This window comes from Pan troglodytes, chromosome 10, assembly GCF_028858775.2.
Source record: "Pan troglodytes isolate AG18354 chromosome 10, NHGRI_mPanTro3-v2.0_pri, whole genome shotgun sequence".
Lineage (NCBI taxonomy): Eukaryota > Metazoa > Chordata > Mammalia > Primates > Hominidae > Pan > Pan troglodytes.
Genome location: NC_072408.2, coordinates 73,749,527 through 73,764,801, shown reverse-complemented (window position 1 = coordinate 73,764,801; position 15,275 = coordinate 73,749,527). Strand labels below are relative to the sequence as shown.

The 15,275-nt window shown below is 40.0% G+C and overlaps 1 protein-coding gene across 2 annotated transcripts; it reads right to left on the bottom strand.

The window, feature by feature from the left end:
* Positions 1-3,554: 3,554 nt before the first annotated feature.
* On the bottom strand, positions 3,555-14,204 carry KCNJ8 (potassium inwardly rectifying channel subfamily J member 8). Of its 2 annotated transcripts, XM_009425751.5 has the most exons (4): positions 14,106-14,204; positions 13,169-13,306; positions 11,853-12,296; positions 3,555-5,225 (listed from the first exon to the last, which is right to left on the bottom strand). In XM_009425751.5, exons 3-4 carry the CDS (start codon positions 12,224-12,226, stop codon positions 4,325-4,327), a joined length of 1,275 nt encoding a protein of 424 aa, XP_009424026.1. In that variant the 5' UTR covers positions 12,227-12,296; positions 13,169-13,306; positions 14,106-14,204; the 3' UTR covers positions 3,555-4,324. The 2 variants fall into 2 exon arrangements, with proteins under 2 accessions (XP_009424026.1, XP_054520457.1); XM_054664482.2 differs by lacking the exon at positions 14,106-14,204 and having other exon boundaries at positions 13,169-13,449.
* Positions 14,205-15,275: the final 1,071 nt, after the last annotated feature.

Sequence of the window (15,275 nt, the reverse complement as noted above, 5' to 3'; positions counted from 1 at the left end):
TCAAAGGGAAAACTTCTGGCTCCATGAATGCCAAGTCGCTAAACAACAACAACAAAATGAATCCAAATATTGGAGGGGAGAAAATGCTGCCCTATGTTCATTAAGCGAGTAACTTTTCTGCAAGTTAGACTTTCTTTGGGAACTAAGGTCATTTCCTTCAGCTGCTGGGAAGCTGTTGGTTCTGAGACACACTTATGTGTCAGAACATTTTGGCCAGGGATATTTAGAAATGTCTGTGAGCAAGGGAAACAATGATTTTCTTTAGAGAGAGTCTTGAGCTGAGATGCAAACAATAAGGAATTGTCGAATAAAACTATGGTATGGGGATAAAGCAGGAAAAATGATAGTTCTAAGGACAATTTTCTATTTTCTCATCCAGCTCTCAGCAAAGCTGTATGTGCGACAGTTCTAGGTCTTCCGTTGTCTTCCCATGCCTGCTCAGTATCTAGCAGTATGTTTTGATTTTGATTTTGAGATGAAAGTGTCTCTTTTCAAATTCTGGCATGTATTCCAGTTTTTCTTACCTGATACTTTCCATCTCTGATTACTTACTACCAGAATCAGCATGTACTCGGGCTATCAATTTCTGCTTCTCCTTAAAGAAAATAGACACACCTAGTTATTTTTGCCAGATGATAAATGTCAGACATGGCAGACATTCAATATATATTACTAAATGAATAAATAAATGATAGACAAGTGCAAGCAGAAATCTCTGTATGCAAAATGTTTCCTTTTTACACGTTGTAGTATTTTACACATGACGATGTTTGAGGACAGGCAAGTGTCTGTTAAAGGTGTCAAAGGATCAGGAAAAGCAACTGGGAGTGGGCAGATATAAGGGCCTCTGCTGCAGAGGTTTTAAGAGATCAGATTCATGTTGCAAAGTGCTTTTATCTCTGTCCTAGAGAAGAAGAGTAATGCATTGACTCAGTCATTTACTAAGAAGCAAATTAGTTGAAGGTAATCCTTTTTTTTTTCTTTTATTGCCTTTTGCCCTTTTTGAAATAAAGGAAATCGTTTATTTCAAGTGTTTGTCCTGGGCCAATGAATTATACTCTTTTAAGACCTTTATATATGTTAACTCACTTAATCCTCACAACAAATTTGTGAGGTAGATACTATAATCATTCTGATTTTATATATGGGGAAACTGAGGCACAAAGAAGTTAATTTTGTCAAGGCCTTACAGATGCTAAATGTTAACATTGAAATTGACCCTAGGGAGTCTGGCTTCTGGGTCTGTTTTTATAACTATTACACTGTACTTCCTCACGAGGTGACACTGGAGCAGAGACTAAATAATGACAGGGGAGACTCATGAGGCTTTCTGAGGGAAAACTCTCCAGGTAGAAGCAAATCTATGATGCAGGAGCCATATGTCTCTTTCTCAAAGAGCAGAAAGGCCAGTGTGGTAAAGTGTAGGAGTCTCTGAGGGGAAGAGCGCTAACAATGAGATGTAGTGGCTTGTTGGCCTTGGTAAGGATTTTGATTTGCATTTTAAGAAAAATAAAAAGGGCTGGGCACGGTGGTTCACACCTGTAATCCTAGCACTTTGGGAGGCCGAGGTGGGCAGATTGTCTGAGCTCAGGAGTTTGAGACCAGCCTGGGCTACATGGTAAGACCCCGGCTCTACTAAAAATACAAAAAATTAGCCAGGCATGGTGGCACGCGCCTGTAATCCCAGCTACTCAGGAGGCTGAGGCACGAGAATCTGTTGAACCTGGGAAGCAGAGGTTGCAGTGAGCTGAGATCGTGGCACTGCACTCCAGCCTGGGCGACAGAGTGAGACTCTGTCTGCAAAAAAGAAAAAAAAAAAGAGAAAATGAAAAAGGCAGAAGAGGGCTTTAAGAAGAGGTGTCATGTAGTTTGACTTGTGATTTAAAAAAATATTGTGGCTGCTGTATGAATTATGGAGGTGGACGAAAGGGTAGAAGCAGAGAACCAAAATACTGAATATAAAGTAATATTTAAACACAATATGTAAGTCAAATCATACATGTACACATATATATGTACAGAGTCCGTCTTATCTTCTAAAACTATGTAGTTCTCAAAATTGCTTACCCAGTGAAATATGTTTTAGCAAAAATAGGTCAGAAAATCATTTTAATACTCTCTAAAACATTTTCAGACTTTTAGAAATTGTTGATAGAACCTTTTGTTTGGTGTGGCTGTCTCTAGCTAAATGATGTCCCTGTCTGAGCCACAGCTTGACATAGGGAGCCCCTCATAACCTTTCGTTGACATGCCCATTGTATTGACAGTCATTAGGTCCTTGACACTCAGCGTTTAGTTGCAGCTGGAAGGTGGCTGGGGGAACTTCCCGTACTCCATAGCTAGCTTTGCCCCTGGTGCCAGGGAATTCTCTAGACCCTGGACTCAAAAATTTTGCATCTCAGCTCCACTATGTCCTGACATCACCTGCTGCACAGCCTGTGTCACCTCTACAAAGTTGGGCTACTACTTTGAGGTCCGATATCCACCCCCGTAGTTGCTGTTGGGTTAAGTTTTATTAAGATAGTCTTCAGCAACCTAGACAGAAATGTTTTAATATTCAAACAATTGGTACAGATGCATGCATATATACAGTATCCTTGCTTGGACTATGAAGGAAGTGGTGGAGTAAAGAGAATTGGTCATATTCTGGATATATTTTGAAGGCAGAGCCGAGAGGTAATTGCTAATGGATGGCATGTAGGGTATGAAAGAGGCAGCAAGAATGACTTCCAGGTCATGGCTTGATGCCTGAGTGATTGGAAGAAAGACTGGGAGGAGGGCAGCTTTTGTGAGTGAGAATGAAGTATTTGGTTTTAGACCTAGTAAGTTTGAAATGCTTGTTCAATCTCCAAGTGGAGCCTCAGATGCCTGTTTGATCTGTGAGTCTGGAGTTCAGAGGAACAGTTAGAACCCTTTCAGGAATGATTAACTCAATGACCTGATAAACAGTTTCTGTTCACCTGGTTGGAATCATGAGTCTTAAGATAGAACATTTCATAATTACCTATTTCAATGTTCATAAATACAAACCCCCAAATCTGTGTGAAAGATTTCACAATAGCTCAGCTTTCTGATGTTTAGCTATAAAATGTAAGAATAAAACCATATATAGTTTATTAACCTAGTACTTCTCTCTCCTGTCTCATCCCTTCCTGGAAGAAGCAGGCACTAAATATGCTTAAATGAAGCTTTGATAGAAAATCTCACTTTAGCAAATGAGATGATGCTAAATCTATAAATGCCAAGCCTAAATTCAGATACTACTGGGAAGGAAGTATAGTTTTAAGATGGGAGATTGAAGATTAAAAAAAAAAGCTTATAGGATTTTTATGGTATGTCAGGCTTAGATTGAAAAACCAAGAGGACATTTTAAAACCTGAAATAAAATCAAAACAAAGCAAAAAAAAAGCTAGTTTTGGAGCAAACAGACTTGAGAGAGAGGAATCTCAGAGTGAGTGTTATCACTTTGACATCTCTTTTACATGGCTCTAAAAACATCTTGAGTTTTAACTTGGGATGATTTTGTGAAAGAGGAATCACAAAACTACAGTGAGTACAAAGAAAATGTTTTAATAAAATATTCAATACAGTATTTCCCTGTGGGGATTCTAAAAGAAGAAGTGAGATGCTGACGGAAGTGACTGTCACTGTGGGGAACCCAGTCCTAAATGAGACAAGACTTAGCTTTCCTCCAAAGACACCTTGTCCAGCTCTGCCCAACAGGCTGCAATGAGATGGACCAGGAAACCTTCAGGAGTCACCGACAGACAAAACGAATGAACTGAATCCATTTACAAACAGATCCACTTAAGCAGTTTTTGCCTCAGGCTTCCTACCAAATGCAGTTATCATGGAGAGAGGAGAAGGCTGATGTACAAAACGCATTAACATGATTTTGTTTTTTCCCCTCCTATTCTATTTGCATTTCCAGAGTGATCATTAGTAACACAGCGATCTGGGTTTCACCAACTAAGCATTTCAAACAGACTCATTTCTTGACCAAATTTTGTGCTCAAGGCCTGTTACTATTAGTGTAATTCTTGTGTTTCAAATTGAGAGAAACAAGAGCATACCCACCCCTGCACATAACTTAAGTATGTCACTGCGAATTCTACATGTATGAAACAAGCGTAAGCCATGAATCCTCCACTTGGTGTGTTACTTTTTATTACTACAGAAAGTGCTGTTGCTTGAATATGAATATCATTTAGTGTAATAAAATGTAGAAGGACACATTATTGTGTTCCAGCTCTGGTTCAGTCTGGCAGTGCCTGGCATAAACCATCAAAACTTGATAAAAGACTGTCTTGGGGTTATCTTGTTGTCATGATTCCGATGTGTTTTGATTTCCTTCTGGAGTCATAAATTGCACCTTTGGTACCATGAGGGAAGAATTGTTCCTTCGGATAGAATTGTTCCTCCTCATGGAATTGTTTCTTCTCATGGAGTTGCGCTTCCTCAGAGAATTTTGATGAGACAGTTCACTCTTTTGGAGGGTCTGAATAAGGATGGAAGGTTTCTCATCCAGCTCTCGGGCACTGCACCGTGGAGCAGCTACTTTAACAGTGTTGCCAAATTTGGAGTAATCCACAGAATACACTCCTTCTTCCTCAGTCACAATGGACACAAAGCGGTGGCCCCATTGGATCTCCTCAGCAATGTAGGAGGTTCGTGCTTGTGTGGTGATGCCAGTAGTTTCAACCACTCCTTCCAGAATAACTATGACCTCCAAGTCTTGGTTGGCCAGGTCAGTTGCTGAGATGTCATACAGGGGACTGCGCTTGTCAATCACATGGCAGATGATCAAAGGGGCCACCAGAAAAATGTTATTGCTCTCGATTGGGTTATCAACAGGAATGTCCAGTTGGTGAATAGGAACCACCTCCCCTTCAGGTGTAGTTGTTTTCTTGACCACCTGGATGCGCACAGAGGCACTAATGATCATGCTTTTCCTCAGGTCACCCACTCGGAACATGAAGCACAGCTTGCCATTTCGGACGGCAATCACAGCATGGCGGCTGAAAATCAAAGTTTCTGCCCTTCTGTGAGCCTGAGCTGTTTTCATGAAAATGCAGCCTAACATGACTGCATTGATGATCAAACCCACAATATTCTGGAGAATCAAAACCGTGATGGCCAAAGGGCATTCCTCTGTCATCATCCTCCCTCCAAACCCAATGGTAACTTGAACTTCAATGGAGAAGAGAAAAGCAGAAGTGAAAGACCTGTGAGGAATGATATCAGAAAAGAACACCATCAGGTCACATTTTGAATAATGAAATATGCCAAGCTGAGCTTTTCATTTTCTTCCGCCAAAGACTATTAAATGCTTGCAGAAAGACTAGCCAACTTAAACTTGTAAAATGCCTAATTCTAAACTGTGTTTAGAACAGTCTCTCTCTCTCTTGCATGCATCTACCTCCAGACTTCTAGAGATTAACATTCTATTAATTAAGTTCCTTTAAGCTAAGGCCTAATTCTATTAACATTCTATTAATGTTTCATAGGTCACATAGTGATGGGCCTAATTGTGTAAAAGATTAATATATTTTCATATATATGCATATTTTACCTTGTGAAATACTTCACTTTCACAAAGGCACAGTTTACTTTGTAAAACTTTCTACCAGGTAGATGTTTATTATTTATTGCGTATCTATGTTTAGGAGACTTGAGTCATATGGAAGGTACTGAGTACTGAGTGAATTTATTATTTATAATCTTTAAAATCATATTCACTAGCTAATACTTATTTTGTGTCTCATATAGAAATAGCACAGTGCTAAAAAAAACTAGTATAAAACACATTATTCCAAACAACTAGTATTTTCAATAGAAGGGAGTGGTTTTCCATTTGGAAAGAAAAGTGTCTTAATGATCTAATTTTGTTAAGTCAGGGGTCCCCAACCCCCGCCCCCCGGCCAGGCCAGGGACCAGTGCTGGTCCATGGCTTGTCAGGAACCAGGCCACACAGCAGGAGGTGAGTAGTGGGTAAGCCAGCATTACCGCCAGAGCTCTGCCTCCAGTCAGGTTAGTGGAGGCACTGGATTCTCATAGTATAGAGAACCTTATTGTGAATTGCACATGTGGGAGATATAGGTTATCCCTCCTTATGAGAATCTAATGCCTCATGATCTGAGGTGGGACAGTTTTATCCCCACACCATCCCCATCCCCCACCCCCCTCAGTGGAAAAATTGGCGTTCTGCAAAACCAGTCCCTGGCTCCAAAAAGGTTGGGGAGCACTACTCTAGGTGTTCTGGAGAATACTGAAATGATTAAAGGGAGAACTAGGGGCAGAAACTAGTAAATGACTGTGTCAAGGTCACATACAGATATGCCTTATTTTATTCTACTCTGCTGTAATGTATTTTGCAGATACCGCATTTTTATAAATTGAAGGTCTGTGGCAACCTTCATCCAGCCAGTCTATTAGCACAATTTTTTCAAAACATGTGCTCACTTTGTGTCTGTGTGTCACATTTTGGTAATTCTCACAAGATTTCAAACTTTTTCATTATTATTACATCAGTTACCATGATGTGTGATTAGTGATATTTGATGTCATTATTGTAATTGTTTAGGGCAGCAGTCCCCAGCCTTTTTGGCAACAGGGACTGGTTTTGTAGAAGACAATACTGGGGGGTGTGTTGGGGGGGAAATGGTTTCGAGATGAAACTGTTCCACCTCAGATCATCAGGAATTAGATTCTTACAAGGAGCCCGCGGCCTAGATCCCTCACCTTCGCAGTTCACCGTAGGGTTCACACTCCTATGAGAATCGAATGCCCCCACTGATGTGACAGGAGGCAGAGCTCAGGAGGTAATGTTTGCTCCCCCGCTGCTCACCTCCTGCTATGTGGCCTGCTTTCTAACAGGCCACAGACTAGTACTGGTCTGCAGCCCAAGGATTGGGAACCCCCAGTTTGGGGCACCATGAGCCATGCCCATATAAGATGGCAAACAATCGATAAATGTGTGTTCTGAGTCCTCCACTGACCAGCTGTTCCCTTGTTTCTTCCCCTTTCATCAGGATTTCCTATTCCCTGAGACACAGCACTATTGAAATTAGGTCAGTTAATAGCCCTACAAAGAACACTAAGTGTTCGAGTAAAGGAAATATTCGCTGTCTCTCACTTTAAATCAAAAGCAAAAATGATTAAGCTGGTGAGGAAGGCAAGTCAAAAGCCACGATAGGCCAAAGTTTAGGCCTGTTGTGTCAAACAGCCAAGTTGTGAACAATGGAAAGAAAAAATTTTGAAAAAAATTCAAAGTGCTACTCCAGTGAAGACACAAATGATAAGACAGCAAAATAGCCTCATTGCTGAGATGCAGAAAATTTGAGTGGTCTGGATAAAAGACCAACTAGGTCACAATATTCCCCTAAGCCAAAGCCTGAATTAGAGCAAGGCCCTAACTCTCTTCAATTCTATGAAGGATGAGAGGTGAGGAAGCTGCAAAAGAAAAGTTTAAAGCTAGAAGAGATTGGTTCAGGAGGCTTAAGAAAAGAAGCCACCTTCAAAACAGAAAAGTGCTAGGTGAAGCACCAAGTACTGATGGAGGAGCTGCAGCAAGTTATCCAAAAGATCCAGCTAAGAAAATTAGTAAAGGTGGCTGCACTAAACAACAGATTTTCAGTGTTGAAAATGAAACAGCCTTCTATTGGAAGAAGATGTTACCCAGGACTTTCATAGCTAGATAGAAGTCAATGCCTGGCTTCAAAGCATCAAAGTTCAGGCTAACTCTTGTTAGGAACTAATGCAGCTGGTAACATCAAGTTGAAGCCAATGGTCATTGATCACTCTGAAAATCCTAGAGCCCCAAAGTACTATGCTAAATTGACTCTGCCTATGCTCTATAAGTAGAACTATAAAGGCTAGAGGACAGCATATCTGTCTGCAGCATGATTTATTAAATATTTGAAGCCCACTGCTGAGACTTACTGCTCAGAAAAAAAGATTCCTCCAAAATATTACTGCCCATTGACAATGCTCCTAGTCACTCAAGTGCTCTGATGGAGATGTAGAAGGAGTTGATTGCTGTTTTTATGCCTATTAACACAACATCCATTCTACAGCCATGAGTCAGGGAGTAATTTCGACTTTCAAGGCCTATTACTTAAGAAATTTACATTTCATAAGGCTATTGCTGACATAGATAGTGAGTCCTGTGATGGAGCTGGGCAAAGTAAATTTAAAACCATCTGGAAAGGATTCACCATTCTAGATGCCATTAAGAACATTTGTGATTCATGGGAGGAGGTCAGAATATTAACATTAACAGGAGTTGGGAAGAAGTTGATTCTAATTCTCATGAATGAGTTTGAGGGGTTCAATACTTCAGTGGAGGGAGTCACTGCACATGTGGTAGAAATAGCAAGAGAATTAGAATTACAAGGGCATTCTGAAGATGTGACTGAATTGCTGCAATCTCATGATAAAACTTGGATGAATGAGGAGTTGCTTCTTCTGGACAAGCAACGAAAGTGGTTTCTTGAGATGGAATCTACTCTTGGTGAAGATGCTGTGAACACTGTTGAAATGACAACAAAGAATTCAGAAGATTACATAAATTTAGTTGATAAAGCAGTGGCAGGTTTTGAGAAGATTAACTCCAGTTTTGAAAGAAGTTCTACTGTGGGTAAAATGTTATCAAACAGCATCACACATTACAGATAAATCTTTTGTGAAAAGAAAAGTCAATTGATGCAGCAAACTCCTCATTGTCATATTTTAAGAAGTTGCCACAGCCACCCCAACCTTGAGCAACCACTACCCAGATCAATCAGCAGCCATCAATATCGAGGCTAGCCCCTCCACCAGCAAAAAGACCACATCTTGCAGAAGGCTCAGAAGATCATTAGCATTTTTTAGCATTAAAATATTTTTTGAATTGAGATATGTACATTTTTCAGCCATAATGGTATTACACACTTACTAGATTACAATATAATATAAATGTTTTATATGCACTGGGAAACAAAAGGTTTGTGTAACTGTCTTTATTGTGATATTTGCTTTATTGCAATGGTCTGGAACCAAAACTGCAATATCTCTAAGGTATACCTGTAATTAATATTATACTAACTTGAATTTTCTCACTTTGGCCTAATCCTGTGAAAGAAGCAGAGGGAAGGAACCAAGAAGTTGTAGGATTTTCTTGGGAAGCTTTTTCAAATTGCACATCTACTCCCTATCTTAGTGAATAGACATTGATTTGGTAGGCTGAGGTTGGATCTGGGTAAGATGCTTTTGAAAAGTTCTCAGGGGATTCTGATTTACTCCCATATGGGAAGCACCACATTTGTTATTATCAATTTATAACACTTAATTTCACAACGAGTACTGCTGTGGCTTTTTCATGGAAACAATATTAGTTCTATCTTTGCCCCCAACCCCAATTTCAAACTTCTGTAACTTTATAGAAGACAAGCCTACACATTAGCTAGCAATCTCTCAAAGTATTACCTATTTATTAATGCTACAGACAGCAGGTGAGAAAAATGTTTAAACATTTGAGTACTTGGTATATACAGTGCACTTTGGTAGAAAATTATGAGGGATAAGCAAGAATACATGGATTGTTCTTTTGATTAGCTTTTAAGTGAAGTGCGAAAGTTGCCTTTCTCTTTTGTTGCTAAAATGATTCATGGAAAACTACAGTAATTGCCTATTGCACTAACTACCCACAAAAAGATATCTGGTATAGCCCCAAAACATGGCAAGAATAAAAATGGACCCCAGAGAAGGGGTATGGATACAACACTGATTTCTGATAATGTATCCATACCTCAGAGAGCAGTCTAATGATAAATATCCCAAATAGTTTGTTTTAATGGTTTAAGAGACTATTCATGAGCCACATTTTGTATATTGTTGATGAATTCTAAATATTACATATGGTACAAGACCCAGCTTTTTACTGACACTTGCTATGCTAAACAATCTCAAGAGATAAAAGTGTTTAGCTGTTTCTTTGTTCTGTTACAGAAAGAGGTAGGCTGGATAATATCGAGAAAGAGGAAATATATTGGTCTATTTTTTGACTCATATTAAATGGAGTCAAAGAGACTCCTTGCAGGAGAAAATACATGGAGGAGAAAATGAGTCACCCTAAAAGAAGAATGGTCAAACATTATTTGGAAATACTGGTGAATATTCAATGAAAAATGTTGTTTCCAATTTTAGTGATATGGTTGGACATTGAATTCACAAAGGGAAAAATGCAAAGAATTAGAATTATTATTAGTCACCTTTTACATTCTCATTGGGAGAGAATGAAGATTTTTAAGGTTTGCTGTTACCATTTCTTTTTTCTCTTTTTATCAGTATCATATAATTTAGATTAAAAATTTATTTTGATATGAAAATGATTCACCAATTATCAGTGCCAGTAAGTTTCTTAAAGATATATATTATAGATAATGATATTTGTTCTTAGAGTATCTATTGAACGTTTTAATGGATATTTTAAGTATTGTGTTTTCTTTATATCTGGTATACTGATGATCTATGTTTTCCAGCTGCATTCTCTTTGAGACAACAGTTTGTGAGAAGTTTGAAAAAAGAAAATAATATCTAATCAATATTAAAAGCAATAGATCAATTCAATACAGTTTTTGCTGCTCGAATTTGAGCTGAAATCTGTGGTGTGTGATCTCTGCGCACTAATGCTGCCTTCCTCCTTGAAAGGCTGGCATTGTAGTTACTTAGCAAATGGAAGGGTGGACAAGTTCACAGTCTGGGGTCCACTTTCTGCAGTGATATGCTAGCTTAATAAGGTTTCAGGGTCACTAGAGGTCCCATTCTTTACAGTTTCCTGGTATCATAATGCTTTTTCAAGTTTCTTTGCTTTGTGAATTATGTGAATTTAAAATGTTCTTTTAAAAATGTTTTGGAAAATTTTCCAGTATTATTACTACTCTTTTGCTTCACAGTGAACATCTTGGTAATTGATATAATTTATCTCTTTCCACCTCCCCCCGAAAAAAACAAAGAAACAAATCACCTCAACTAAATGTTCTTAAACCATGTGAAAGTAAGAGAGGTGAATCACTGAAATCAAATTCAATTTACCTGTCTTTGAGATACTTATGATATGAGAAAGAAGCCAAAGTTAGGTAATCTAAGAACTATCTTGTCCCTATTCTATTTAAACTTTGAAAGAAGTGTACAAAATTAAATTGCTTCTATATAACCCCTTCCATAAAATTTTGGACTAATTGTCATTAAAAATTAGCAATTTCTAGTTCTGAATCTTAGCATAACTTTTAATTTCTGAATCCAGTGCAAGCAATCAGCTATGTTGTGATAATCTTGATAAAGAAGGGATGATATTTATTTCATTTTTTAGTAGATTTTTAATCTAGGACACTCTCCCTCTAGGGCCTTCCCATTTTTTTCTTATTATTTCTGAAAATGTCATGGGTTAGAAGAGTCATAGAAAAATGTCCACTAGCACAATATTTTTTGTTGATCAGAGATATTTACCTGTGGGCACTGAAACTATGGACAACAGCTTTATCATACTGAACTCAATGTGTGCGCTTTTGGAGTAAAGCACTCTGTGTAATCCTTTGAATTACAATTTTTTTTTTGATAACTGGTATAACATTTTCAAGGCTAGTCCAAAGGACTGAAGCTCAGGTTTTCAGAGACTCTTCTCCATAAAGCTGCATTTAAAAAATACTTACTGTGTTAGGTTTTGTTCTTTATTGTGCTTTTTTGTTTCTGAAGATTCTAAAACAAACCCTTTATTTCACTTTCAATTAAATAACAGAATGATAAGAGAAAGGGCATTTTGACATTTTTTCTCTACTGTTTTCAACCCCTGCCTCATCCCACTACATTCTTACCTGACATTAGTCACACACACAGTGGACTCCAAACCACTTTTCTCCATTCCACTTTTCTCCATGTAAGCATAGATGTCCCCGTGGGCAAAGGCCACCAGCCACCACATGATAGCGAAGAGCAGCCAGCTGCAGAGGAAGGACATGGTAAAGATGACCAGCGTGTGGCGCCATTTCAGGTCCACCAAGGTGGTGAAGATGTCCTGTAGAAAGCGTCCTTGCTCACGGATGTTCTTATGCGCCAGGTTGCAGGCCCCGCTCTTGGCGATGAAGCGGGCTTTGGGGAGGCGGTCTCGGATGCGCGGCTTGCGCAGGTTCTCTGCGGCGATGCGCGCCAGCACATACTCCTCCGGGATGATACTCTTTCTGGCCAACATCGTCCTGTCACCATAGCCAGCTTAGCCACCTCCCTCTCACCTGCCTCTCCGTCCCTGGACACCCGTCCTCCTGCACGAGGGAAACATTCATTAAAAACTTAAAAACCCACCCTATCCTCATCTCTTGGGTCCTTGTATTCAAGGATATGTCTGTACATGTGCGAGGTGACATGCAAAACCAAAAATGTGATTTTTACTAACCCAAACATGAATCTAGCTTGTGCTTCAGTTCTGGGATCTCAGAAAAATTACTTGGTTTTAATAAAAAGAACTGTTTCAATTTTTCTTATTCTGAGTACATATGGACATAGCCTTAGTTAAACAAAACCAGGAGCCTTCCGGTAAACAGCAGGCTCAAAGATAATTCTCTGCGATTAACCGCGTCTGTAAATTAGTGCAAGGCTACAGCACGTGGCGTCAGTCATGAAGATTAAGACCAGTTGGGTGCACGATCTACTTATTAAAGTACTTAGATGATGTAGCAATATTAAAAGTAAAGAGAGAAAATTCTTCCTCCGTTATTTTTAGAAGTAAGCAAAGGCCATGACTCCTTGCGCAGTCTAAATAACGTGTACTCTGACAAAATTATAATTAGTGGTGTGCTATAGAATTTATAAGTTATAAGAATTATTTTAAATGCGAAAGAAGTATGAGTTGCATCTAAAAAGAGTTAAAAAGGTTCCTGTGGAAATCATAATATAAATTGAAAACTTTTTTTTTTTTTTTTTTTTTTTTTTTTTTTTTTTTACAACGAAGGAATCAAATATACAAGGTGCGGGGGGGAAAAAACCCAAGACAACAGCCTGCGGGTTGCAGTAGGGAGTGTGCCCCGAAAAGTCCATCCATCACTGCAAGCCTCTGCGGTGTTTTGCATTTTAAATCATTTACGGGAACACGGACAGCCTCCCCCCTCCCCTCCCCCGGAGCAGCTTTGAAACTTACAGACTCCGGGTAGCGGGCGCGGCGGCTGGACCTCCTTGCACACGCCGGCGGGCCGCGGGCAGGTCCCTCGCTCTCCCATGCTGGCGCGCGGGACCAGGGGCCGCCCAGGCCGGAGGGACAAATTGGGGGCTGCGTGTCCTAAGGAGAAGAGTTAAAATAATAAAAGGTGCAACTGAATCTAAACGCAGGGAGGGCTAGAGGAAGGGGGATGGGTGTAGATCTTCCCCTCCCCCTGCTCAGCTCAACTCCCTTGGCCACTTCAGTGGAAGGAGGAGGAACTGGGGGGGCGGGGGGGGGGCGATGCTCCACAAATCAGCCTCCCAGTTAGGGCTTTGACGCACGCCAGACCTCGGAAGCCGACGTTGTCGCGGAGTAGGGGGCGGGCGGGGAGGGGGCGAGCGCAAGTCCCCGGGAGGTAGGGAGCAGGCCAGAGGGAGGGACGACCCGGGGGAGGGCGGGACCTGCAGAGCCAGCTCCTTTCCAGTAGCCGCGACCCCCTGCCGCCAGCGTGACACACAAGTCTTTAAAAGGCTCTCTGCTCAGGGGAGAGAACTTTCTGAGTCCAAGTTCACTGACGTAAGGAGATTTAATTTTAATTTTATTTTGTAATCTAGGTAGATAACTGGGCTACTTCATGATAACTGGGCTACTTCGGACTGAATAAAAGCAGAGAGGTCAGAAAATATTCTTCCAAAGCGTTCAAGCTGTGGGCACACACAATTATTTACATTAAATTTACACCTGCTAGGAGAGATACAGGTGGAAGATGTTCTGAAACCCACTATAGTAAACTATTTCTTCACCAGCCAAAGCCAGTTCTCAGGGAATTAAACACACACACACCTCAAAACAGCGACTGCCCCCCACCACCCCCGGCCCCTTAAGGAAAAGAAAGAAAAAAAGAACCACTGACTGGCTCCCAATGAAGAAATTTTACCCCAAACAGGGACGGCCGTTAACACTTCAGCGCTGATAAGGCCAGGTCATTCGGTCCTCAGTAATTGGTTGCTTTCTGAAATGTTGCAGCTTCTTCCTCTGTCTAGATGGGTCTGAATGATAAAACAGCATTTGCGCACAAAAAAGGTTATACAATAAACATCTATAGCTTTTTGAAAAGGAGCCAGCGAAGACAAATGTGCTTTTTCCCACAGGTCAAGCCTCCTGATTTTGGCACTTGCGTTAATGGAAACTTTAATTCTTGGAAGTTTCACGTATTTTCCAAGACTCGGGCCGAAAGTGTATGGAGCATAAACAATGTATTCATTTAATTAGCCAAAGACCTAAAATTAGTCTTTAATGAAGGCAAATTTAGAACTTTTTTTTTCTCCTTGTGGTTAGATCTCCTTAACCCCTGTAAGCCCAGGATCCTGGTTTGTTAGTGGTAGTCCTCTTTTCTACTGTCATTAATTTTTGCAGTAATTTATGTAGTATAATAGTTTTACAAGTGTGTGAAGAATCAGTTTGTATAGTCAATTCCCGCCATTGTTCTATTTTACCTTTGACTTTGTACACATTATTATTCATTATTTTAGCCTGGGGAACATTTACTGAACACCTTTGTAAGCTTTTTTTAGGTTTATATGTCTAGTGATATATAAATATATGTCATAGTTGTTGCTTTTAAGAGGCAGTTGTAGTAAGAGAGAGATTCTCTAATACAAGCAGGGATGTGATTAGAATAGGAAAGGAAATTTTAAAATGCCATGGGAATTCAAATGAGAGATATTTAAGAGTAGGAGACTAAGGAAAAATCCATGGATTATTTGGCATCTGATCTAGGCTTTGTAAGCCTAGATATATTTAGGGTATACAGAAAAGCAGAGAAAAGACAGCCCACGTCAGCACTGATTAAGCCAAGTTGGCTACACAGCAGGATTGGACACTTGAGTTCAGTGCTCCCTGAGCAGGCACTGTTACCACCTACTCTCAATACTTAATGAGATTTTCATGTACTCGTCACTCCCATTCCCACCACTCCTGTACCCCCTCCCTTAAACTGGGGACTGCTAGAGGGCAAGGCTGTGACTTGTTCATCTTTGTAGCAAGGCCCTAGCACCATTTAAATTATAAATGGGCTCAAAAAATATTTTTGAATCAATGAATGAAA

Excerpts from the sequence above, each read along its gene's own strand:
- KCNJ8 (XM_009425751.5), bottom strand. The coding sequence starts at position 12,226 with ATGTTGGCCAGAAAGAGTATCATCCCGGAGGAGTATGTGCTGGCGCGC. Across the intron at positions 5,226-11,852 it reads GTGTGTGTGACTAATGTCAG|GTCTTTCACTTCTGCTTTTC; the intron begins GTAAGAATGTAG and ends CATTCCTCACAG.